This window comes from Pristiophorus japonicus, chromosome 1 (genome assembly GCF_044704955.1).
Source record: "Pristiophorus japonicus isolate sPriJap1 chromosome 1, sPriJap1.hap1, whole genome shotgun sequence".
Lineage (NCBI taxonomy): Eukaryota > Metazoa > Chordata > Chondrichthyes > Pristiophoridae > Pristiophorus > Pristiophorus japonicus.
Genome location: NC_091977.1, coordinates 71,871,069 through 71,895,471, shown reverse-complemented (window position 1 = coordinate 71,895,471; position 24,403 = coordinate 71,871,069). Strand labels below are relative to the sequence as shown.

General features: G+C 49.0%; 1 protein-coding gene and 1 long non-coding RNA gene across 2 annotated transcripts in view; one reads left to right on the top strand and one right to left on the bottom strand.

Moving 5' to 3' along the window:
- mtap (methylthioadenosine phosphorylase) overlaps nucleotides 1-7,497 on the bottom strand; it is a 306,586-nt gene extending 299,089 nt beyond the window's left edge. The window contains exon 1 of the mRNA XM_070857020.1: nucleotides 7,380-7,497. Coding sequence (XP_070713121.1) covers nucleotides 7,380-7,400 — 21 coding nt within the window. The 5' untranslated portion in view covers nucleotides 7,401-7,497. The remainder of the gene's footprint in view (nucleotides 1-7,379) is intronic.
- On the top strand, nucleotides 7,231-17,163 carry LOC139226379 (uncharacterized). Its single transcript, XR_011587253.1, has 2 exons — nucleotides 7,231-8,871; nucleotides 15,980-17,163. It is a non-coding gene; the product is annotated as an uncharacterized lncRNA (long non-coding RNA).
- The last annotated feature ends 7,240 nt before the right edge of the window (nucleotides 17,164-24,403 follow it).

The following is a 24,403-nucleotide window of genomic DNA, read 5'->3' as shown; positions in this document are numbered from 1 at the left end:
CAACCCTCTGGGAGAAGAAATTCCTTCTCAACTCGGTTTTAAATTGGCTCCCCCGTATTTTGAGGCTGTGCCCCCTAGTTCTAGTCTCCCCGACCAGTGGAAACAACCTCTCTGCCTCTATCTTGTCTATCCCTTTCATTATTTTAAATGTTTCTATAAGATCACCCCTCATCCTTCTGAACTCCAACCAGTAAAGACTCAGTCTACTCAATCTATCATCATAAGGTAACTGGTAGCAATGCGGTGGAGGAGGATTTCCTGGAGTGTATTAAGGATGGTTTTCTAGACCAATATGTCCAGGAACCAACCAGGAAGCTGGCCATCCTAGACTGGGTATTGTGTAATGAGAAGGGACTAATTAGCAATCTTCTTGTGCGAGGCCCCTTGGGGAAAAGTGACCATAATATGGTAGAATTCCTTATTAAGATGGAGAGTGACAAAGTTAATTCGGAAACTAGGGTCCTGAACTTAAGGAACGGTGACTTCGACGGTATGAGACGTGAATTGGCTAGAATAGACTGGCAAACGAAACTAAAAGGGTTGACGGTGGATAAGCAATGGCAAACATTTAAATATCACATGGATGAACGTCAGCAAATGTACATCGCTGTCTGGAGTAAAAATAAAACTAGGAAGGTGGCTCAACCATGGCTAACAAAGGAAATTAAGGATAGTGTTAAAGCCAAGGAAGAGGCATATAAATGGGCTAGAAAAAGCAACAAACCTGAGGACTGGAAGAAATTTAGAATTCAACAGAGGAGGACTAAGGGTTTAATTAAGAGGGGGAAAATAGAGTACGAGAGGAAGCTTGCAGGGAATATAAAAACTGACTGCAAAAGCTTCTATAAATATGTGAAGAGAAAAAGATTAGTAAAGACAAACGTAGGTCCCTTGCAGTCGGATTCAGGTGAAATTATAATGGGGAACAAAGAAATGGCAGACCAATTGAACCAATACTTCGGTTCTGTCTTCACGAAGGAAGATACAAATAACCTTCCGAAGGTACTAGGGGACAGTGGGTCTAGTGAGGAGGAACTGAAGGATATCCTTATTAGGTGGGAAATTGATGGGATTGAAGGCAGATAGTCTGCATCCCAGAGTGCTCAAGGAAGTGGCCCTAGAAATAGTGGATGCATTTGTGATCATTTTCCAACAGTCTATCGACTCTGGATCAGTTCCCATGGACTGGAGAGTAGCTAATGTAACACCACTTTTTAAAAAAGGAGGGAGAGAGAAAACTGGTAATTATAGACCGGTTAGCTTGATATCAGTAGTGGGGAAAATGTTGAAATCTATCATGAAGGACGAAATAGCAGCGCGTTTGGAAAGCGGTGACAGGATCGGATCAAGTCAGCATGGATTTATAAAAGGGAAATCATGCTTGACGAATCTTCTGGAATTTTTTGAGGATGTAACTAGCAGAGTGGACAAGGGAGAACCAGTGGAAGTGGTGTATTTGGACTTTCAGAAAGCTTTTGATAAGGTCCCGCACAAGAGATTGTTGTGCAAAATCAAAGCACATGGTGTTGGGAGTAATATATTGACGTGGATAGGGAACTGGTTGGTAGACAGGAATCAGAGAGTCGGGATAAATGGGTCCTTTTCAGAATGGCAGGCAGTGACTAGTGGAGTGCCGCAGGGCTCAGTGCTGGAAAAGGGGAGGTGCAACGAGACCTGGATGTCATGGTTCACCAGTCACAAAGTGGGCACGCAGGTACAGCAGGCGGTAAAGAAGGCAAATGGTATGTTGGCCTTCATAGCTAGGGGATTTGAATATAGAAGCAGGGAGGTCTTACTGCAGTTGAACAGGGCCTTAGTAAGGCCTCACCTGGAATATTGTGTTCAGTTTTGGTGTCCTAGTCTGAGGAAGGACGTTCTTGCTATTGAGGGAGTGCAGCGAAGGTTCACCAGACTGATTCCAGGGATGGCTGGGCTGTCATATGAAGAGAGACTGGATCAACTGGGCCTTTATTCACTGGAGTTTAGAAGGATGAGAGGGGATCTCATAGAAACATATAAGATTCTGACAGGACTGGACAGGTTAGATGCGGGAAGAATGTTCCCGATGTTGGGGAAGTCCAGAACCAGGGGACATAGTCTTAGGATAAGGGGTAGGCCAGTTAGGACTGAGATGAGGAGAAACTTCTTCACTCAGAGTTGTTAACCTGTGGAATTCCCTGCCGCAGAGAGTTATTGATGCCAGTTCACTGGATATATTCAAGAGGGAGTTAGATATGGCTCTTACGGTTAAGGGGATCAAGGGGTATGGAGAGAAAGCACGAAAGGGGTTCTGAAGGAATGATCAGCCATGATCTTATTGAATGGCCGAATGGCCTACTCCTGCACCTATTTTTCTATGTTTCTATGAATTGGTAAGAAGTGTGGAAGTGGGAGGTGTGGTTTTTTTGAGAGTGGAATGTTTCAACTTCAACCTCTTATCTTACCCTTCCCTGTTGCGATATTTTTTTGTGTTGTTGAGTGAGATTATGCCATTACTGCTATTTACAACCTTTTCCTATGGCCTCTATCTTTGTGTTTATTATTCTAAATAAACAACATTAGCCATTTTGCACTCTTACCAACTGTGTCTGGTGCCTCATTACTCACCCATCCTCATAAATCGCACGTACAGAACCTCAGGGGAGTGTGAAATCGAACCCACACCCCAAACTCCCCTTACAACTTGCATTGTTTTACAGGTACCGTTAGAGTTACACTGAATTTGTTGCTAAAATATAAACATGTAACAATACCCTGCTTCTATGAAATGTCTTCCAAGATGTTTTATCCAGTCAAATCTAAATGACCTTCAGTGTCTTTAATGTAGTAAAACATCCCAAGAAGCTACACCGGAGCATTATTGAAACAAAAGTGACGCCGAGCCACATGAGGAGGTATTAGGACAGGTGATAGAAAGGTAGGATTTAAGGAATGCCTTGGAGCAGGAGGCAGAGGGAGGGATTTCCAGAGCTTAGGGCCAAAGCAGTTGACGGCACGGCGACCAATGGTGGACTGAAGAAAATCGGGGGTGCACAAGAGGCCAGAAATAGAGCGTAGAAATCTTGGTGGGTTTTAGGGCTGGAGGAGGTTAGAGATGGGGAGGGACGAGGCCATGGTGGAATTTGAAAACAAGGATGAGAATTTTAAAATAACCTAACAGTTCCTTTACGGTAGTTAGCAGGAACTTAAGCAATGTAAATGTGGCAATTTGTTACCTGATCGAAAATACAGCTCTGTGTTATCTTCCATATGCCAGAGGCACAATCTGTCTCCTGCCTCCAATTTCTATGCTACAATATGAACATCATAGGCAGTCCCCCTCGGAATTGAAAACGACTTGCTTCCACTCTTTTTTTTTAAAAAAGAGTCCTTAGGTGGCTGAACAGTCCAATATGAGAGCCACAGTCCCTATCACAGGTGGGACAGATAGTCGTTGTGGGAAAGGGTGGGTGGGACTAGTTTACTGTACGCTCTTTCCACTGCCTGCGCTTGATTTCTGCATGCTCTCGGCGATGAGACTCAAGGTGCTCAGTGCCCTCCCGGATGCACTTCCTCCACTTGGGGCGGTCTTTGGCCAGGGTCTCCCATGTGTCAGTGGGGATGTCGCACTTTATCAAGGAGGCTTTGAGGGTGTCCTTGTAACGTTTCCTCTGCCCACCTTTGGCTCGTTTGCCATGAAGGAGGCCCGAGTAGAGCGCTTGCTTTAGGAGTCTCGTGTCTGGCGTGCGAATAATGTGGCCTGCCCATCGGAGCTGATCAAGTGTGGTCAGTGCTTCAATGCTGGGGATGCTGGCCTGGCTAATGTTGGTGCGCCTGTCCTCCCAGGGGATTTGCAGGATCTTGCGAAGACATAGTTGGTGGTATTTCTCCAGCGACTTGAGGTGTCTACTGTACCATACAAGAGGGCGGGTATTACTACAGCCCTGTAGACCATGAGCTTGGTGGCAGATTTGAGTGTCTGGTCTTCATACACACTTTACCTCAGACAGCCGAAGGCTGCGCTGAAGGTAGTGTTGAATCTCATCGTCAATGTCTGTTCTTGTTGATAAGAGGCTCCCAAGGTATGGGAAATGGTCCACGTTGTCCAGGACTGCGCCATGGATCTTGATGACTGGGGGGCAGTGCTGTGCGGCGGGGACACGTTGGTGGAGGACATTTGTCTTACAGATGTTTAGCGTAAGGCCCATGCTTTCGTACGCCTGATTATGACTTGGAGTTCAGCCTCTGTGTGCACAGAAGTCGATGACCGAGGTCGGGGTGGTCTTGGACCTGGCCTGAGACGACGAAGGTTGAACAGGTTCCCACTGATTCTGTAGTTTAGTTCCACTCCAGCAGGGAGCTTGTTGACTGTGGTGGAACATGGCAGCGAGAGATTGAGAAGAGGGTTGGAGCGATGACGCAGCCCTGTTTGACCCTGGTCCGGACATGGATTGGGTCTGTAATGGATCCGTTGGTAAGGATCGTGGCCTGCATTTCATCGTGGAGCAGGCGGAGGATGGTGAGGAACAATTTTTGATGGCATCCGAAATGGAGGACGACGCTCTATAGCCCCTCACGGTTGACTGTGTCAAAGGCCTTTGTAAGGTCGAAGAAGGCCATGTATAAGTGCTGGTGCTGTTCCCTGCATTTTTCCTGCAGCTATCGCACTGTAAAAATCATGCCCGTAGGGGACAAAATCCGCACTGTGACTCTGGGAGGATCTCCTCAGCCACAGGGAGAAGACGGTTGAGGAGGACTCTAGCGACTACTTTCCCAGTGGCTGATAACAGGGAGATTCCTCTGTAGTTGCTGCAGTCGGACTTGTCCCCTTTTTTAAAGATGGTCACGATCACTGCATCTCTGAGATCTCCCGGCATGCTCTCCTCCCTCCAGATGAGAGATGAGGTCATGTATTCGCGCCAACAGTGCCTCTCCGCCATACTTCAGTGCCTCAGCGAGGATTCCATCCGCTCCTGTAGCCTTGTTGTTCTTAAGCTATCATGGCTTTTTCTACCTCGTGCAGTGCTGGGGTTTTGCTGCGGGATGGAGTCGAACACTCGAGTCAAAGACAGTCTCGATTGAGGTGATCTTTGAAGTGCTCCTTCCAGCGGGCCCTGACTGCCTCAGTGTCCTTTGAGTGTTTCCCCGTTCTTGGCTAGCAGTGGGGTGGGGCCTTTGGTGTTTGGACCATAAGTGGCCTTGACTGTGATGAAGAATCCTCGCACATCAAGGCTATTGGCCAGCTGCTGTATCTCCTGTGCTTTCTCCATTTACCATCTGTTCTAAGGTCCCGAGTTTTTTGTTGGACCTTGGCCTTAAGCCGTCAGGAGTTGGGTTGTTGTTTAAGGCTCAAATGCCCTGCACTTGAGATCTATTAGCTCTTGGATCTCCTGGTCATTCTCATCAAACCAGTCCTGGTGTTTTCTGGTTGAGTGACCGAGCGTCTCTACGCAGGCACTGGTTATGGAGGCCTGGAGGGGATTCTGGACATTCTACGAGGAGCTGTGGGCATTCTGCGTTTCGGTCATCAAGGCACGGCAGGTTAGCAGTGAGGTGCTGACTGTACACGGCTCTCTTAGCTGAGTGAGTGCCCCGGCATTGACTTTTTTGCGGCACTGCTTCTGCTGCCCTCGCCGCTTTGGGGCTATGTTGTAAACAACAATGACATTGAAAGTAAAGGCAGAAATAACCAACAACATGGCCAACACCAGTACAAGTGGCTGAAGCCTTTCTGTGCATCCCTGCATTGCTCGTGAAATGGCTTTACTTGTGTATAACTTTGCTAAAGACTGAGGAAAGATCAAAACTTTTAATCTTTTTCAAAAACTGTATATGCAGAACTGACTTGGGATCGTGCAATAGAAATTTAGTTTATGCTCCAGCAATTTCCCCAGTCACTTGAAAAGCCTCATTCAGGAAATGATAGCCAAAGTTTCCAACTACCTATATAACATCATGCAAATGCCATTATTTTTGTTCTTTTGTTCAACCTCTTCACTGCAAACACAGTGATTTGATCAGGAATGTAATAAGATTACAGAAATACTTTTTAAACCAACTCTTTACAAAATGAATTTGCCTATTTCATCCTAGTCCATAAATTTGCAAAATCATCCATGAATGTAAGAATCAGTACTTCTGTCCCATAAAGTAAATCCAGTCACTACTATCTGCATAGTTTCTGCCTGCAAGGTTGGAGAATGTACGAGACTTGTTTTATTTAACCAAAACTAATGCTCTAGTAATAATGAGGCAAATTAGAGAAAATTTTATTCTTGCTATATTTAAAAAAATGCAAGAAATGTTTTATTTTTATTTAATCCAACTATGAGAGTAATGTCAGCCGTCTCAGTTGGTAGCACTCTCGCTTCTGAATCAGAAGGTTATGGTTTCAAGTCCCACTCCAGAGACGTGAGCATAAAAATCTCGGCTGACACTCCAGTGCAGTACTGAGGGAGCGCAGCAGTATTGGAAGTGCTGTCTTTCGGATGAGATGTTAAACCGAGACCCGGTCTGCTTTCAGGTGGACGTAAAAGAACTCCTGACACTATTTCGAAGAAGAGCAGGGGAATTATCCCAGTGTCCTGGCCAATATTCAACACTAAGAAAAACAGATGATCTGGTCATTATTGCAGTTTGTGGGAGCTTGCTGTGTGCAAATTGGCTGTTGCATTTCCTACATTACAACAGTGACTACTGTACTTCAAAAATACTTCACTGGCTGTAATCTGCTTTGGGAAGTCCTGAGGTTGTGAAAGGTGCTATATAAATGTAATTCTTTCTCTCGGGCACGAAGCCAAAAAGGTCGGTGCATTTCGGAAAATTTAAATTCAGTTTCTTAAAGCATTTTCTTAAATATGTCATTCGACATATTCCCTTTCTCTTGTGATGTGTTAACCTCCGAGATATACATGACATTCAATATATGATATTCAATCACGTGGTACGAAGTGCATCATCGCAGTCTGGAAAAGTGTAGACTGTGCATCAGAGTTCAAACTCTGCAGCCCCGCGTCACTGCTAGAACTTCATCCTGCAGCGACTGCACGAGACGCGGGCTCATTGGGCGACAGCCAACCAAAGCAGCCGGCTGGCGCGGGCCGAAGGGCGGGATTTACGAACATTGAATGGGCAACAAGTTGCGTTCGGCCAGCGAACAATGGGCGATGGAATCCCGCGGCACAGCACAGCGCGCGCCTCACTTGGGATCCCGGCCCGGCCCGGCCCGGCTGCATCCTGCAGCAGCCCAGCCAGCTCTCCGAGGCAGCGCGCCGAGCACTGAGTGCAACCTCTGGGGGGGGGGAGTGGAGCAGAGCACAAGATCATCGCTGCTGCTCAGTGGAGCTGCTGAGTGAGAGAGAGAGAGAGAGCGGATCACACTCGCCCTGTAGCGACCTTACCTTCACCTGTACTGGTGCCATGTTATCTGCCGAGGCTGCCCCGCGATTCCGGGCTTCCGGTTGGTATGAAACGTGCCGTCACTTTAAGATCCTGTCTGTCCGTTGTTGCAGGAAGATGCTGCTGGCTTATTCTTTTCACCAATCCTGACACACGTGCTTCAAAGTTTGAGCCGGCAGGAATCACGTAAAAGGGCAACAGAGAAGAGGGGAGGGGGAGCATTGTAAGTGATTAGCAGAATGTTATTTGCTGTGAAGAGACAGGTATATGAAAATACAAGTTATTCTTCGTCGAAACTGGAAGAAACGTACGTCTTTGAATGAAACTGAATCAAACAAGCAAGCATAAAAGGGAAAGGAATAAAACTGTTGGGTTGAATGGTCACTATTTCAAAGCTGGTGGATGATGTAGGACAGGAGTGTCCAAATCTGGCCCGCACTTTGCATTTTAAATTGATTTCATCTACAGTTAGGCAAGGAGTGTCTGGACCTTTGGTTCTAAGAACTTGCTGGCCACAACTAGTGTCACGCATTCAAGTCAACATCCCCAGCAGCGAAGCACTGACCACACTCGTGGGCGGGCCACATCGTCTGCATGCCCAACACGAGACCCCCAAAGAAAGCGCTCTACTTGGAGCTCCTACAGAGCAAGCCCCAAGTGGGCAGAGGAAACACTTCAAGGACACCCTCAAAGCCTCCTTGATAAAGTGCACCATCCCCACCGACACCTGGGAATCCCTGGCCCAAGACCACCCTAAGTGGAGGAAGAACATCCGGGAGGGCGTTGAGCACCTCGAGTCTCGTCGCCGAGAGCATGCAGAAACCAAACGCAGGCAATGGAAGAAACTTACAGCAAATCATACTCCCCACCCACCCTTTCCTTCAACCACTGTCCCACCTGTGACAGAGACTGTGATTCCCCTGAGTCACCTGAGAACTCAGCTTTAGAGTGGAAGTCGATTTTGAAGGACTGTCTATGATGATGTCACAAGAGTTGAAGCTGCTGGTGTAAGTAGACTCGAGGAAATTCAAGATTCAAGATGCCAGATCATCAGTTATGTACAATAGCTCTTTGCCTGCAGAAATAATGGACTGGTTGCCTCATGTGAGATGTTTTGCATGGAAGTTCCCCAGGATCGGTGGGGCAGAATTTGCAGGCGGTATGAGTACGCTATCATACCGCCTTTGAAATTGACCGCAAGTTCAGGATTTATGCATGCTTGAGTTACCACCTCCGAGAACGTGCACTCAGAAAATTCCCAGCCTCCCATATTCCCTGCGCTGTCTCTGAGTGCTCCTCAAGCTCAGCAACTGGAAGCACTTCCTGCACACGTGGCTATCCAGGACACATGAAGCATTGTGGAGTCCCTCATGGTGTAGGAATTGCTGATAACTGGTCTCAGCTGTCCCATAGTTTTGCTCAAAAGTCTATCCACGCTCGCGGCCTTCCATGAGAGGTGGGCACCAGAGGGGCTGGAGTGCATCATCACCCCCGGTAACCACATTTTAATTTGACTTGTTTAATGTTTAAAAGTTTAATTTGTCGGTTCTAGTGCCCCTTTAATAAGGGAGCACTTGATATGTTTTACACAAAATAGTTGTTGAGTTGGAAAAAAAAAAGTCTATCCAACTTATTTATGTATACGTGTGTGTGTTTGTTTTTAGTTTAGTATCCCGTTACTCCTATTACTTATGTATAATCAGATTTTTATTGAATGCAATTCAGATCCCTTTAATGTTGATATACATAAGAACATAAAAAATAGGAGCAGGAGTAGGCCATTTGGTCCCTCGAGCCTGCTCCGCCATTCAATAAGATCTTGGCCTCAGCTCCACTTGCCTGCCCAGTCCCCATAACTCTTCACTCCCTTATCATGGGACTGAAGGTAGACAAGTCCCCTGGTCCTGATGAAATGCATCCCAGGGTATTAAAAGAGATGGCGGAAGGTATAGCAGATGCATTTGTTATAATCTACCAAAATTCTCTGGACTCTGGGGAGGTACCAGCGGATTGGAGAGCAGCTAATGTAACGCCTCTGTTTAAAAAAGGGGGCAGGCAAAAGGCAGGTAACTATAGGCCGGTTAGTTTAACATCTGTAGTGGGGAAAATGCTTGAAACTATCATTAAGGAAGAAATAGCGGGACATCTGGATAGGAATAGTGCAATCAAGCAGACGCAGCATGGATTCATGAAAGGGAAATCATGTTTAACTAACTTACTGGAATTCTTTGAGGATATAACGAGCATGGTGGATAGAGGTGTACCGATGGATGTGGTGTATTTAGATTTCCAAAAGGCATTCGATAAGGTGCCACACAAAAGGTTACTGCAGAAGATAAAGGTACGCGGAGTCAGAGGAAATGTATTAGCATGGATAGAGAATTGGCTGGCGAACAGAAAGCAGAGAGTCGGGATAAATGGGTCCTTTTCCGGTTGGAAATCAGTGGTTAGTGGTGTGCCACAGGGATCAGTACTGCGACCACAACTGTTTACAATATACATAGATGACCTAGAAGAGGGGACAGAGTGTAGTGCAACAAAATTTGCAGATGACACTAAGATTAGTGGGAAAGCGGGTTGTGTAGAGGACTCGGAGAGGCTGCAAGGAGATTTGGATAGGTTAAGCGAATGGGCTAAGGTTTGGCAGATGGAATACAATGTCGGAAAGTGTGAGGTCATCCACCTTGGGGAAAAAAAACAGTAAAAGGGAATATTATTTGAATGGGGAGAAATTACAACATGCTGTGGTGCAGAGGGACCTGGGGGTCCTTGTGCATGAAACTCTTTTAGGAGTAAACAAAAAAACATTAAACCGTGCCCCCCGATCTAGGGGAAACACCAACATTTACAAGGCCCTTTTTTTATTTTTGGGGGTTTTTTTTGGGCACAGAATCAATTTTTTTTCCAAGTGCCCCCTATAAAAGGGGAGGGGGACACTAAAAGCACCGGCAATTAAAACAAATTAACTTAAAAACATAAAATCAAATTAAAATTTGGTTGCCGGGCGTGATGATGCACTCCAGTTCCTCCGGTGCCCACCTCTCGCGGAAGGCCGCGAGCGTACCGGTGGACACCGCGTGCTCCATCTCCAAGGACACCCTGGACCGGATGTATGCGCGGAAGAGAGGCAGGCAGTCTGGCTGAACGACCCCCTCGACCGCCCGCTGCCTGGACCGGCTGATGGCCCCCTTGGCCGTGCCCAGGAGCAGTCCTACGAGGAGGCCCTCGGACCTACCCGCTCCCCTCTGCACAGGGTGCCCGAAGATCAGGAGTGTGGGACTGAAGTGCAGCCAGAATTTCAGGAGCAGCCCCTTTAAATAACAGAACAGGGGCTGCAACCTCGTGCACTCAATAAAAACATGGAACACGGACTCTTCCAGACTGCAGAAATTGCAGGCGGCCTGGGAGCCCGTGAACCGGCTTAAAAATTTATTGCACGTCACTGCTCCGTGCACCACCCTCCAGGCCAAGTCCCCGACAAATAGTGGGAGGACCCCTGCGTAGAGTGCCCTCCATCGGGGACCCCCGCCTCCTCCGGACGGCAAGATGGTACGCCATGGCGTGTCCGGACGGCAGGTGAGGATGGCAAAGTTGAGAGTGTGCAGGAGCAGCCCGTGCAGGAAACCCCTCCGCGCGGAACTGAAAGGCATGGAGGGGATTTCCCCGAGGCGGCTCAAGTTGTGAGGCGCCGGCCCCCGAGGGTGGTTCCGGGGTTTGGCGCCGATGAGGAATTCCGTCCGGACGGGGGTCAGTTCGGACGGGATCTCCCCACGTGCTTGAGCCTCCTCGATGCACCTAACGGAGTCGGGGCCCAGAGCTCTTTTTAGCGACTCGATGGCATCGGCCGCGTGGCGGACGTTGGCAGAATTTAGGCGCCGCGCCAGCGTGTCTGGCGCCATCCAGCCCGCTCCTCCGCCATCGAGCAGGTCCCTGACCCTGGTCACCTCACCAGCCACAGCCCTCTCGTCCGACCGCCACCCAAAACCTCGGTCGTGGAGGTACGGATTCCCGAGCAGCGGCTCCTGCAGGACAGCCGCCACTCCAGCCGGTGGAGAGCTGCGCTTGGTGGAGACTTTGTTCCAGACCCTGATGAGTTCCTTGTAAAAGACAGGCAGCTCCCGGAGGACGGTCCTGATGCCTCCCACACTCGCTGCGTGTCGTAGTTGAGGCTGTGCTGCTGGCGGAAGAAATACATCGCCAGAGCACGCCACCTAGGAGGGGGCTCAACGTAAAGGTATCTCTGCAGGGTCTGAAGACGGAAAGTCGCGAGCTGGGCGCCCTCCCCAAGCGGGAGACTCAAGACCGCGGCAGAGACCCAGTGCTTCCTGTTGTTCCAGAAGAAGTCCACCAGCTTCTTCTGTATCTTGGCGACTCCTTGTGCATGAAACTCTTTTAGGATCGCAAAAGGTTAGTTTGCAGGTGCAGCAAGTAATCAGGAAGGCAAATGGAATGTTGGCCTTCATTGCGAAAGGGATGGAGTACAAAAGCAGGGAGGTGTTGCTGCAACTGTATAAGGTATTGGTAAGGCCGCACCTGGAGTACTGCGTGCAGTTTTGGTCACCTTACTTAAGGAAGGATATACTAGCTTTGGAAGGGGTACAGAGACGATTCACTAGGCTGATTCGAGAAATGAGGGGGTTACCTTATGATGATAGATTGAGTAGACTGGGTCTTTACTCGTTGGAGTTCAGAAGGATGAGGGGTGATCTTATAGAAACATTTAAAATCATGAAAGGGATAGACAAGATAGAGGCAGAGAGGTCGTTTCCATTGGTGGGGGAGACTAGAACTAGGGGGCACAGCCTCAAAATACGGAGGAGCCAATTTAAAACCGAGTTGAGAAAGAATTTCTTCTCCCAGAGGGTTGTGAATCTGTGGAATTCTCTGCCCAAGGAAGCAGTTGAGGCTAGCTCATTGAATGTTTTCAAGTCAAAGATAGATAGATTTTTAAGCAATAAGGGAATTAAGGGTTACGGGGCGAGGGCGGGTAAGTGGAGCTGAGTCCACGACCAGATCAGCCATGATCTTATTGAATTGCGGAGCAGGCTCGAGGGGCTAGATGGCCTACTCCTGTTCCTAATTCTTATGTTCTTATGTTCTTATCATTCAAAGATCTGTCTATCTCCACCTTAAATATATTCAAATATCTCACCCTCCACAGCTTTCTGGAGTAGAGAATTGCAAAGGTTCACGGCCCTCTGAGAGAAAAAATTCCTCCTCATTTCCGTTTTAAATGGGCGATCCTTATTCTGAACTATGCCCCCTAGTTCTAGATTCCCCCACGAGGGAGAATCTCTGCATCTACCCAGTCAAGCCCCCTCAGAATCTTATACGTTTCAATAAGATCACCTCTCATTCTTCTAAACTCCAAGGTTAAGCAGGTTGTGCCTGTACTCATTTCTTAAGACAATGCCTTCATCTCAGGAATCAACCTCGTGAATCTTCTTCTCTGAACTGCTTCCAATGCAGAATATTATCTGAATGGTGGCAGATTAGGAAAAAGGGAGGTGCAACGGGACCTGGGTGTCATGGTTCATCAGTCATTGAAAGTTGGCATGCAGGTACAGTAGGGGGTGAAGAAGGCAAATGGCATGTTGGCCTCCATAGCTAGGGGATTTGAGTATAGGAGCAGGGAGGTTTTACTGCAGTTGTACAGGGCCTTGGTGAGGCCTCACCTGGAATATTGTGTTCAGTTTTGGTCTCATAATCTGAGGAAGGACGTTCTTGCTATTGAGGGAGTGCAGCGAAGGTTCACCAGACTGATTCCAGGGATGGCTGGACTGACATATGAGGAGAGACTGGATCAACTTGGCCTTTATTCACTAGAGTTTAGAAGGATGAGAGGGGATCTCATAGAAACGTATAAGATTCTGACAGGACGGGACAGGTTAGGTGCATGAAGAATGTTCCCGATGTTGGGGAAGTCCAGAACCAGGGGACACAGTCTTAGGATACGGGGTAGGCCATTTAGGACTGAGATGAGGAGAAACTTCTTCACTCAGAGAGTTGTTAACCTGTGGAATTCCCTGCTGCAGAGAGTTGTTGATGCCAGTTCATTGGATATATTCAAGAGGGAGTTAGATATGGCCCTTACGGCTAAAGGGATCAAAGGGAATGGAGAGAAAGCAGGAAAGGGGTACTGAGGTGAATGATCAGCCATGATCTTATTGAATGGTGGTGCAGGCTCGAAGGACCGAATGGCCTACTCCACCTATTTTCTATGTTTCTATGTGCATCCCTCCTTAAATAAGGAGACCAAAACTGTACGCAGTACTACAGTTGTATCAGGACTTTCCTACTTTTATACTCCATCCCCCATGCAATAAAGGCCAACATTCCATTTGCCTTCCTAATTACTTGCTGTATCAGAATGCTAACTTTGTGTTTCATGCACAAGGACCCCCAGATCCTTCTATACCTCAGCATTTTGTAATCTCTCCCCATTTAAATAATAATTTGCTTTTTTATTTTTCCTGTCAAAGTGGATAACATATTTTCCCACATTATACTCCATCTGCCAAATGTTTGCCCACTCACTTAGCCTGTCTGTAACCCTTTGCAGATTCTTTGTATCCTCCTCACAACTTGCTTTTCCACCCATCTTTGTATCATCAACAAACTTGGCTACATTACACTCGGTCCCTTCATCCAAGTCATTAATATAGATTGTAAATTTCTTCTGAGGGTCATGAATCTGGAATTCTCTGCCACTGGGAGCTGTTGAGTCTGGGTCATTGAATATATTTAAGGTGGAGATAGACAGATTTTTGAACGATAAGGGAGTGAAGGGTTATGGGGAGCAGGCAGGGGAATGGAGCTGAGCCCAGGATCAGATCAGCCATGATTTTATTAAATGGCGGAGCAGGCTCGCTGGGCCAAATGGCCTACTCCTGCTCCTATTTCTTATGTTCTTATGAAAGAATCACAACAGGCAATTTTTAAAATCACCCAAAATTTCATAATTTTTCATAGAAACATAGAAAATAGGTGCAGGAGTAGGCCATTCGAGCCTGCACCACCATTCAATAAGATCATGGCTGATCATCCACCTCAGTACCCCTTTCCTGCTTTCTCTCCATACCCCTTGATCTCTTTAGCCATAAGGGCCATATCTAACTCTTGAATATATCCAATGAACTGGCATCAACAACTCTCTGCGGTCGGGAATTCCATAGGTTATCAACTCTGAGTGAAGAAGTTTCTCCTCATCTCAGTCCTAAATGGCTCACCCCTTATCCTTCGACTATGTCCCCTGGTTCTGGACTTCCCCAACATCGGCAACATTCTTCCTATATCTAACCTGTCCAGTCCCGTCAGAATTTTATATGTTTCTATGAGGTCCCCTCTCATCCTTCTAAATTCCAGTGAATACAGGCCCAGTCGATCCATTCTCTCCTCATATGTCAGTCCTGCCATCCCGGGAATCAGTCTGGTGAACCTTCGCTGCACTCCCTCAATAGCAAGAACGTCCTTCCTCAGATTAGGAGACCAAAACTGAACACACTATTCCAGGTGAGGCCTCACTAAGGCCCTGTACAACTGCAGTAAGACTTCCCTGCTCCTATACTCAAATCCCCTAGCTATGAGGGCCAACATACCATTTGCCTTCTTCACCGCCAACTTTCAATGACTGATGTACCATGTCACCCAGGTCTCGTTGCACCTCCCCTTTTCCTAATCTGCCGCCATTCAGCAGACAGCTGGAGCTCACTGAGGTGGAGCAGCGAGTTTCGGCCCTTATGGGCACCCCAGTTCGCACATTAGTCATAAGATCATTAGATCATAAGAATTAGGAACAGAAGTAGGTCATCCAGCCCCTCGAGCCTGCTCCGCCATTCAATAAGATCATGGCTGATCTGGCCGTGGACTCAGCTCCACTTACCCGCCTGCTCCCAGTAACCCTTAATTCCCTTATTGGTTAAAAGTCTATCTTATCTGTGACTTGAATACATTCAATGAGCTAGCCTCAACTGCTTCCTTGGGCAGAGAATTCCACAGATTCACAACCCTCTGGGAGAAGAAATTCCTTCTCAACTCGGTTTCAAATTGTCTCCCTAGTATTTTGAGGCTGTGTCCCCTAGTTCTAGTCTCCCCGACCAGTGGAAACAACCTCTCCACCTCTATCTTGTCTATCCCTTTCATTATTTTAAATGTTTCTATAAGATCACCCCTCATCCTTCTGAACTCCAACGAGTAAAGACCCAGTCTACTCAATCTATCATCATAAGGTAACCCCCTCATCTCCGGAATCAGCCTAGTGAATCGTCTCTGTACCCCCTCCAAAGCCAGTATATCCTTCCTTAAGAAAGGTGACCAAATCTGCACGCAGTACTCCAGGTGCGGCCTTACCAATACCCTATACAGTTGCAGCAGGACCTCCCTGCTTTTGTACTCCATCCCTCTCGCAGTGGTCGGGGGCGATGCCGAGCCCCCTTCGGGTAGTGAGGGTATGTAAATGGAACTTGCAACTGACTTGACTTCCTTGACTCCTAATATGAAATGGCCTAGCGTCTTTACATATACATGTTCAATGCCACCTTCCTGCTATCACCCTGACCCCTCCCCTGCTACTCACCACACATCTCGTGTTTTCTGCCGACAGATAATCAGCCACAAGCTTGCCAGCCTTCCCAGGAGGCAGCTACATCTGGCCACGGGGTCGACGATGAGGTAGGGGCTGAAAGTGTGCTGCCTCAACCTCACAGCCCAAAAGTTGCACCATCTGTGGACACAACATATAGGGACGAAGGCAATTTCCCGGGGTTTGCGGACTGTGGCTCCTGGCCCCAGTGACCTACAGCAACACCGAGCAGGAGGGGAAGCTCAGAGGCCAGCTTTCCGGACGGTGAGCCGGCACAGTCGTCCTGCTGAAGAACAGGCAGACATGGACCTGGACTTAGTGGCAATGTCCAGGGAGAACAGGGAAGTGCACCGTGCATGGGTGCATTGGGTAGGATCCCCAGAACATAGACAAACTTGAGTGTTGCAGAGGCTGCCTCATGCATTGTCCATACATCTGAGGACTCCAGCAAGGCCATCCTTGCCCAGTCAGAGGCAGGTGGCCTCCAGCAGCATCAGTGGAGTTCCATACTGTGTGGCGCATGCCATGGCTGACCTCGCAGGAGAGATCGAATTGCAGGCACAAGTTATGCTGCAGCTTGGTGATGCCTGCCCCACTGTCCAATGGGGAAGTGACGGTGCCGAAGCAGGCTAGCAAGTTGTGACACGTCGGGCTCTGAAAGCTGAGGCCCAGCCCTGTCTGAGCATCATTCGTTCCCAGGAAATGGAAGGTGCTGTCCTTCTTCAGAATGACAGCATTCCAGCTCCCACCACTGACTCTTCCAACATGCACCTTACCCAGTCCACACCAGAGCCATCAGAGACTGCTTCCGCCGATGCTGAGGCTCAGCAGTCCGTAACCGGGCCTTCTAGGCCCAGAGCTGGTCCAGGGCATCATCCTGTGCTGTCTGCACTGTCTGGCCCAACAACACAGCAGCCCTCAAGCAGCCTTGCTGCAGCCATCTGAGGAGGAGAAGGAGGAGGAGGAGCAGCAGGCATGGGAGGGGATTGAAGGGAAGGGGCAGTAAAGCTCCGGGAAAGTCCCTTTAAGGGTTCTGGGAACACTCATGCACTGTGGCTTGAAATAGTTCAGTTGAAGTAATCAAATGCATTGTACTTGAATGCCTTGCAGCAGAAAGCTGTTTATTGAACCATTTTCTTTTGTTAGTGGGGTGGGTGGGGGTACTATTTGTTACTTTGTGAGAGTAAATTTCCACTTTGACCATTTGCCATTGGTGTCGTGTGTATCATTCCAAAGTTCACCGGAGATGTGTCTTTATGGTTGTACATAGCGTGGCCAGTTTTAGTTACATCCCTCAGCTTCTTCCATTGTGAGCTGGTGACGTGTGGCTCTTGGTCCGGCAGTATCTGGACGCGGCGGCCTCCCCCATGGATGGGGTGGCTGTGCAATCGGGGCCTCGCCAGGCTCCTCTTCTTTGTCCTCCTCCTGAGGTATGCCTGCAATCCCCACTGGCAATGATGGGCAAATTGTGTAGCATGCAGCACACCACAATGAATTCGGAGACCTTTGGAGGACAGTATTGACGACTGCCTCCAGAGCGGTCCAGGCATCGGAAGCGCTGCTTTCGCACCCCAATTGTTTGTTCAATGATGTTGTGGATGATGGCATGGCTCTCATAGTTGCGCTCCTTGGCTTCTGTGGTGCAGTTGCGGAAGTGGGGTCGTGAGCCAGGTGGCTTGGCCATATCCTTTGTCCCCGAGCAGCCTGCCGCACCCTTTCCGATGTCGCTGAAACATTCGTGAGATACTGCTCTCACGCAAGATGAAACCATCATGTGCGCTCCCCGGATAGCGGGCAATCACTGCGAGGATGCACTGTGTGTGAACATAAGAACATAAGAAATAGGAGCAGGAGTAGGCCATTTGACCCCGCGAGCCTGCACCACCATTTAATAAGATCGTGGCTGATCTGGTCATGGACTCAGTTCCACTCCACCCCCCATTACCCTTTATTCCCTTATCGCTCAAAAATCTATCTCCGCCTTAAGTATATTCAATGACCCAGCCTCCACAGCTCTCCGGGGCACAGAATTCCACAGATTTACAACCCTCTGAGAAGAAATTCCTCCTCATCTCCATTTTAAATGGGCGGCCCATTTTAAATGGCATCGGCGGCAGTCGGGAGCAGCGTCGAGGAGGTCCGTTGGTGAGGCCTATAAAAGGCACAGCAGGGAGTCCGGGGCCCAGCGTCGGCGGCAGTCGGGAGCAGCGTCGAGGAGGTCCGTTGGTGAGGACTATAAAAGGCACAGCAGGGAGTCCGGGGCCCAGCGTCGGCGGCAGTCGGGAGCAGCGTCGAGGAGGTCCGTTGGTGAGGCCTATAAAAGGCACAGCAGGGAGTCCGGGGCCCAACGTCGAGGAGGTCCGTTGGTGAGGACTATAAAAGGCGAGCCCGTGCAGCTACAGGGAGAAGGCAAAAAAAGAAGTAGAAAGAAACAGAAAGGTGACGTCACAGCCAAGGGGTAAATGATTGGCTGGTGATTGGTGAGTAGTTTTTCTTTTTTCTCTTCTATAACAATGAGTAAACTTTAGCATTGTTGTTGCCTATCTAAGGGTTAAGTCATGGCAGGAGAGCTCGGTCACGTGATATGCTCCTCCTGTACCATGTGGGAACTCGGGGACGCCTCCAGTGTCCCTAACGACTACGTATGCGGTAAGTGTATCCACCTCCAGCTCCTGACCGACCGCGTTGCGGAGTTGGAGCTGCAGGTGGATTCACTCTGGAGCATCCACGATGCTGAGAATGACGAGAATAGCACGTTTAGTGAGTTGGTCATACCGCAGGTGAAGGGTCCACAGACAGCTAGGGAATGGAAGACCAGCCGGAAGAGCAGTTCAAGGAAGGTAGTGCAGGGGTCCCCTGCGGTCATCCCCCTGCAAAACAGATACATCGTTTTGAGTACTGTTGAGGGGGATGACTCATCAGGGGAGGGCAGCAGCAGCCAAGTTCATGGCACCGTGGCTGGCTCTGCTGCACAGTAGGCAGGAAAGAGTGGGAGAGCGATAGTGATAGTGGATTCGATTGTAAGGGGAATAGATAGGCGTTTCTGCGGCCGCAACTGAGACTCCAGGATGGTATGTTGCATCCCTGGTGCAAGGGTCAAGGATGTCTCGGAGCGGGTGCAGGACATTCTGCAAAGGGAGGGTGAACAGCCAGTTGTCGTGGTGCACATTGGTACCAACGATATAGGTAAAAAAAGGGATGAGGTCCTACGAGATGAATTTAAGGAGCGAGGAGCTAAATTAAAATGTAGGACCTCAAAAGTAGTAATCTCAGGATTGCTACCAGTGCCACGTGCTAGTCAGAGTAGGAATCGCAGGATAGCTCAGATGAATACGTGGCTTGAGCAGTGGTGCAGCAGGGAGGGATTCAAATTCCTGGGGTATTGGAATCGGTTCTGGGGGAGGTGGGACCAGTACAAACCGGACGGTCTGCACCTAGGCAGGACCTGAACCAATGTCCTAGGGGGAGTGTTTGCTAGTGCTGTTGGGGAGGAATTAAACTAATATGGCAGGGGGATGGGAACCAATGCAGGGAGACAGAGGGAAACAAAAAGGAGACAAAAGCAAAAGACAGAAAGGAGATGAGTAAAAGTGGAGGGCAGAGAAACCCAAGGCAAAAAACAAAAAGGGCCACTGAATGTAAAGGGGCTGCAGGAGGGGTCAAAACTAAAAATCATGGATTTAAAAACTAGTATTAAAACACTCGACCTAAACGCATGCAGCATTCGAAATAAAGTAAATGAGTTGACGGCACAAATCATTACAAATGGGCATGATTTGGTGGCCATTACAGAAACGTGGTTGCAGGGTGGCCAAGACTGGGAATTAAACATACAGGGGTATCTGACGATTCGGAAAGATAGACAAGAAGGGAAAGGAGGTGGGGTAGCTCTATTAATAAAGGATGATATCAGGGCAGTTGTGAGAGACGATATTGGCTCTAATGAACAAAATGTTGAATCATTGTGGGTGGAGATTAGAGATAGTAAGGGGAAAAAGTCACTGGTGGGCGTAATTTATAGGCCCCCAAATAATAACTTCAGGGTGGGGCGGGCAATAATCAAGGAAATAATGGAGGCATGTGAAAAAGGAACGGCAGTAATCATGGTGGATTTTAACCTACATATCGATTGGTCAAATCAAATCGCACGGGGTAGCCTGGAGGAGGAAATCATAGAATGCATACGGGATTGTTTCTTAGAACAGTATGTTACAGAACCTACAAGGGAGCAAGCTATCTTAGATCTGGTCATGTGTAATGAGACAGGAATAATAAACGATCTCCTAGCAAAAGATCCTCTCGGAATGAGTGATCACAGTATGGTTGAATTTGTAATACAGATTGAGGGTGAGGAAGTAGTGTCTTAAACGAGCGTAATATGCTTAAACAAAGGGGACTATAGTGGGATGAGGGCACAGTTGGCTAAAGTAGACTGGAAACACAGACTAAACGGTGGCACAATTGAGGAACAGTGGAGGACTTTTAAGGAGCTCTTTCATAATGCTCAACAAAAATATATTCCAATGAAAAATAAGGGCGGTAAGAGAAGGGATAACCAGCCGTGGATAATCAGGGAAATTAAAGAGAGTATCAAATTAAAAACCAATGCGTATAAGGTGGCCAAGGTTAGTGGGAAAATAGAAGATTCGGAAAATTTTAAACGACAGCAAAGAATGACGAAGAAAGCAATAAAGAAAGGAAAGATAGATTACGAAGGTAAACTTGCGCAAAACATAAAAACAGATAGTAAAAGCTTTTACAGATATATAAAACGGAAAAGAGTGACTAAAGTAAATGTTGGTCCCTTAGAAGATGAGAAGGGGGATTTAATAATGGGAAATATGGAAATGGCTGAGACCTTAAACAATTATTTTGCTTCGGTCTTCACAGTGGAAGACACAGAAACCATGCCAGAAATTGCTGGTCACAGGAATGTGGGAAGGGAGGACCTGGAGACAATCACTATCACTTGGGGGGGTAGTGCTGGACAGGCTAATGGGACTCAAGGTAGACAAGTCCCCTGGTCCTGATGAAATGCATCCCAGGGTATTAAGAGATGGCGGAATTATATAAGATGCATTCGTTATAATCTACCAAAATTCTCTGGACTCTGGGGAGGTACCAGCGGATTGGAAAGCAGCTAATGTAACGCCTCTGTTTAAAAAAGGGGGCAGACAAAAGGCAGGTAACTATAAGGCCGGTTAGTTTAACATCTGTAGTGGGGAAAATGCTTGAAACTATCATTAAGGAAGAAATAGCGGGACATCTAGATCGGAATAGTGCAATCAAGCAGACGCAGCATGGATTCATGAAGGGGAAATCATGTTTAACTAATTTACTGGAATTCTTTGAGGATATAACGAGCGTGGTGGATAGAGGTGTACCGATGGATGTGGTGTATTTAGATTTTCAAAAGGCATTCGATAAGGTGCACACAAAAGGTTACTGCAGAAGATAAAGGTACGCGGGGTCAGTGGAAATGTATTAGCATGGATAGAGAATTGGCTGGCTAACAGAAAGCAGAGAGTCGGGATAAATGGGTCCTTTTCGGGTTGGAAATCGGTGGTTAGTGGCGTGCCACAGGGATCGGTGCTGGGACCACAACTGTTTACAATATACATAGATGACCTGGAAGAGGGGACAGAGTGTAGTATAACAAAATTTGCAAATGACACAAAGATTAGTGGGAAAGCGGGTTGTGTAGAGGACACAGAGGCTGCAAAGAGATTTAGATAGATTAAGCGAATGGGCTAAGATTTGGCAGATGGAATACAATGTCGCAAAGTGTGAAGTCATCCACCTTGGGGGAAAAAAAACAAAAAAAGGGAATACTATTTGAATGGGGAGAAATTACAACATGCTGCAGTGCAGAGGGACCTGGGGGTCCTTGTGCATGAAACTCTTTTGGAGTTTACCTGAAAAAACATAAACATTAAACCGTGCCACCCGCCTTGGATGACATACCAGACATTTACAAGGCCCTTTTTTTCTTTTTTGTGGTTTTTTTTGTGTTTTTCTTTTTTTTTTTTTTTTGGGCACTAAAATCAAATTTTTTCCTCCAGTGCCCCCTATAAAAGGGGAGGGGGACACTAAAAGCACCGGCAATTAAAACAAATTAAACTTTAAAACATAAAATCAAATTAAAATTTGGTTGCCGGGCGTGACGATGCACTCCAGTCCCTCCGGTGCCCACCTCTCGCGGAAGGCCGCGAGCGTACCGGTGGACACCGCGTGCTCCATCTCCAAGGACACCCTGGCGCGGATGTACGCGCGGAAGAGAGGCAGACAGTCAGGTTGAACGACCCCCTCGACCGCCCGCTGCCTGGACCGGCTGATGGCACCCTTGGCCGTGCCCAGGAGCAGTCCTACGAGGAGGCCCTCGGACCTACCCGCTCCCCTCCGCACAGGGTGCCCAAAGATCAGGAGAGTGGGACTGAAGTGCAGCCAGAATTTCAGGAGCAGCCCCTTTAAATAATAAAACAGGGGCTGCAACCTCGTGCATTCCATAAAAACATGGAACACGGACTCTTCCAGACCGCAGAAATTGCAGGCGGCCTGGGAGTCCGTGAACCGGCTTAAAAATTTGTTGCACGGCACTGCTCCGTGCATCACCCTCCAGGCCAAGTCCCCGATGAATAGTGGGAGGACTCCCGCATAGAGTGCCCTCCATCGGGGACCCCCGCCTCCTCCGGACGGCAAGATGGTACGCCATGGCGTGTCCGGACGGCCGGCGAGGATGGCAAAGTTGAGAGTGTGCAGGAGCAGCCCGTACAGGAAACCCCTCCGCGCGGAACTGAAAGGCACGGAGGGGATTTCCTCGAGGCGGCTCAAGTTGTGAGGCACCGGCTCCCGAGGGAGGTTCCGGGGTTTGGCGCCGATGAGGAATTCCGTCCGGACGGGGTCAGTTCGGACGGGATCTCCCCACGTGCTTGAGCCTCCTCGATGCACCTAACAGAGTCAGGGCCCAAAGCTGTTTTTAGCGACTCGATGGCTTCGGCCGCGCGGCAGACGTTGGCTGAATTTAGGCGCCGCGCCAGCGTGCCTGGCTCCATCCAGCCCGCTCCTCCGCCATCGAGCAGGTCCCTGACCCTGATCACCTCACCAGCCACAGCCCTCTCTTCCGACCGCCACATAAAACCTCGGTCGTGGAGGTACGGATTCCCGAGCAGCGGCTCCTGCAGGACAGCCGCCACTCCAGCCAGCGGAGAGCTGCGCTTGGTGGAGACTTTGTTCCAGACCCTGATGAGTTCCTTGTAAAAGACAGGCAGCTCCTGGAGGGCGGTCCTGACACCCCCCAAGTTCACAAACAGGAGCTGCGTGTCGTAATTGAGGTCGCGCTGCTGGCGGAAGAAATACGTCGCCAGAGCACACCACCTAGGAGGGGGCTCGAAGTAAAGGTATCTCTGCAGGGTCTGAAGACAAGACGGAAAGTCGCGAGCTGGGCGCTGATGCACACCAACGACTGACCGCCCTCCTCAAGCGGGAGACTCAAGACCGCGGCAGAGACCCAGTGCTTCCTGTTGTTCCAGAAGAAGTCCACCAGCTTCTTCTGTATCTTGGCGATAAACGCAGGGGGAGGGGTCAAAGTGACCAGCCGGTACCACAGCATTGCGGCCACCAGCTGGTTTATTACTAGCGCTCGACCCCTGTAGGACAGCACTCGGAGCAGTCCTGTCCAGCGCCCCAGGCGAGCGGCGACCTTGGCCTCCAGCTCCTGCCAGTTCGCCGGCCAGGCTTCCTCGTCGGGGCTAAGGTAGACTCCCAGATAGAGGAGATGGGTCGTGCTCCAGGCAAAAGGCCTGAGCTCCTCCGGCAGGGAGTCCACCCGCCACTGACCCACCAGGAGTCCGGAACATTTTTCCCAGTTGATTCTGGCGGAGGATGCGGCCGAGTAAATCTCCTGGCACTCTCGCATCCTCCGCAGGTCAGCGGAATCCTCTACCGCGAGAAGCACGTCATCGGCGTAAGCCAAGAGGACGACCTCCACGCCCGGCCCTTGCAGAGCCAGTCCCGTCAACCTCGTCCGCAGGAGGCGCAGGAAAGGCTCCACGCAGATGGCATATAACTGGCCGGACATGGGGCATCCCTGGCGCACCCCTCTCCTAAAGCGAAGGGGCGCCGTCAAGGACCTGTTAACCTTAATCAGACACTCCGCGGCGGTGTACAAAAGTCGGATCCGGGCGACGAAATGCGTCCCGAACCTGAAAGCGCGCAGAGTTCCGAGCAGATAGTCGTGATCCACCCTGTCGAACGCCTTCTCTTGGTCGAGAGATAGGAAGGCGACCGACAGACCAGCCTCCTGGGAATGATGGATGAGGTCCCGGACCAGATGGATGTTATCGTGGATTGTCCGGCCCGGGACCGTGTAGGACTGGTCGGGGTGGATCATGTGGTCCAGCACGGTGCCAAGGCGAGCAGACATCGCCCTGGCGAAGATTTTGTAGT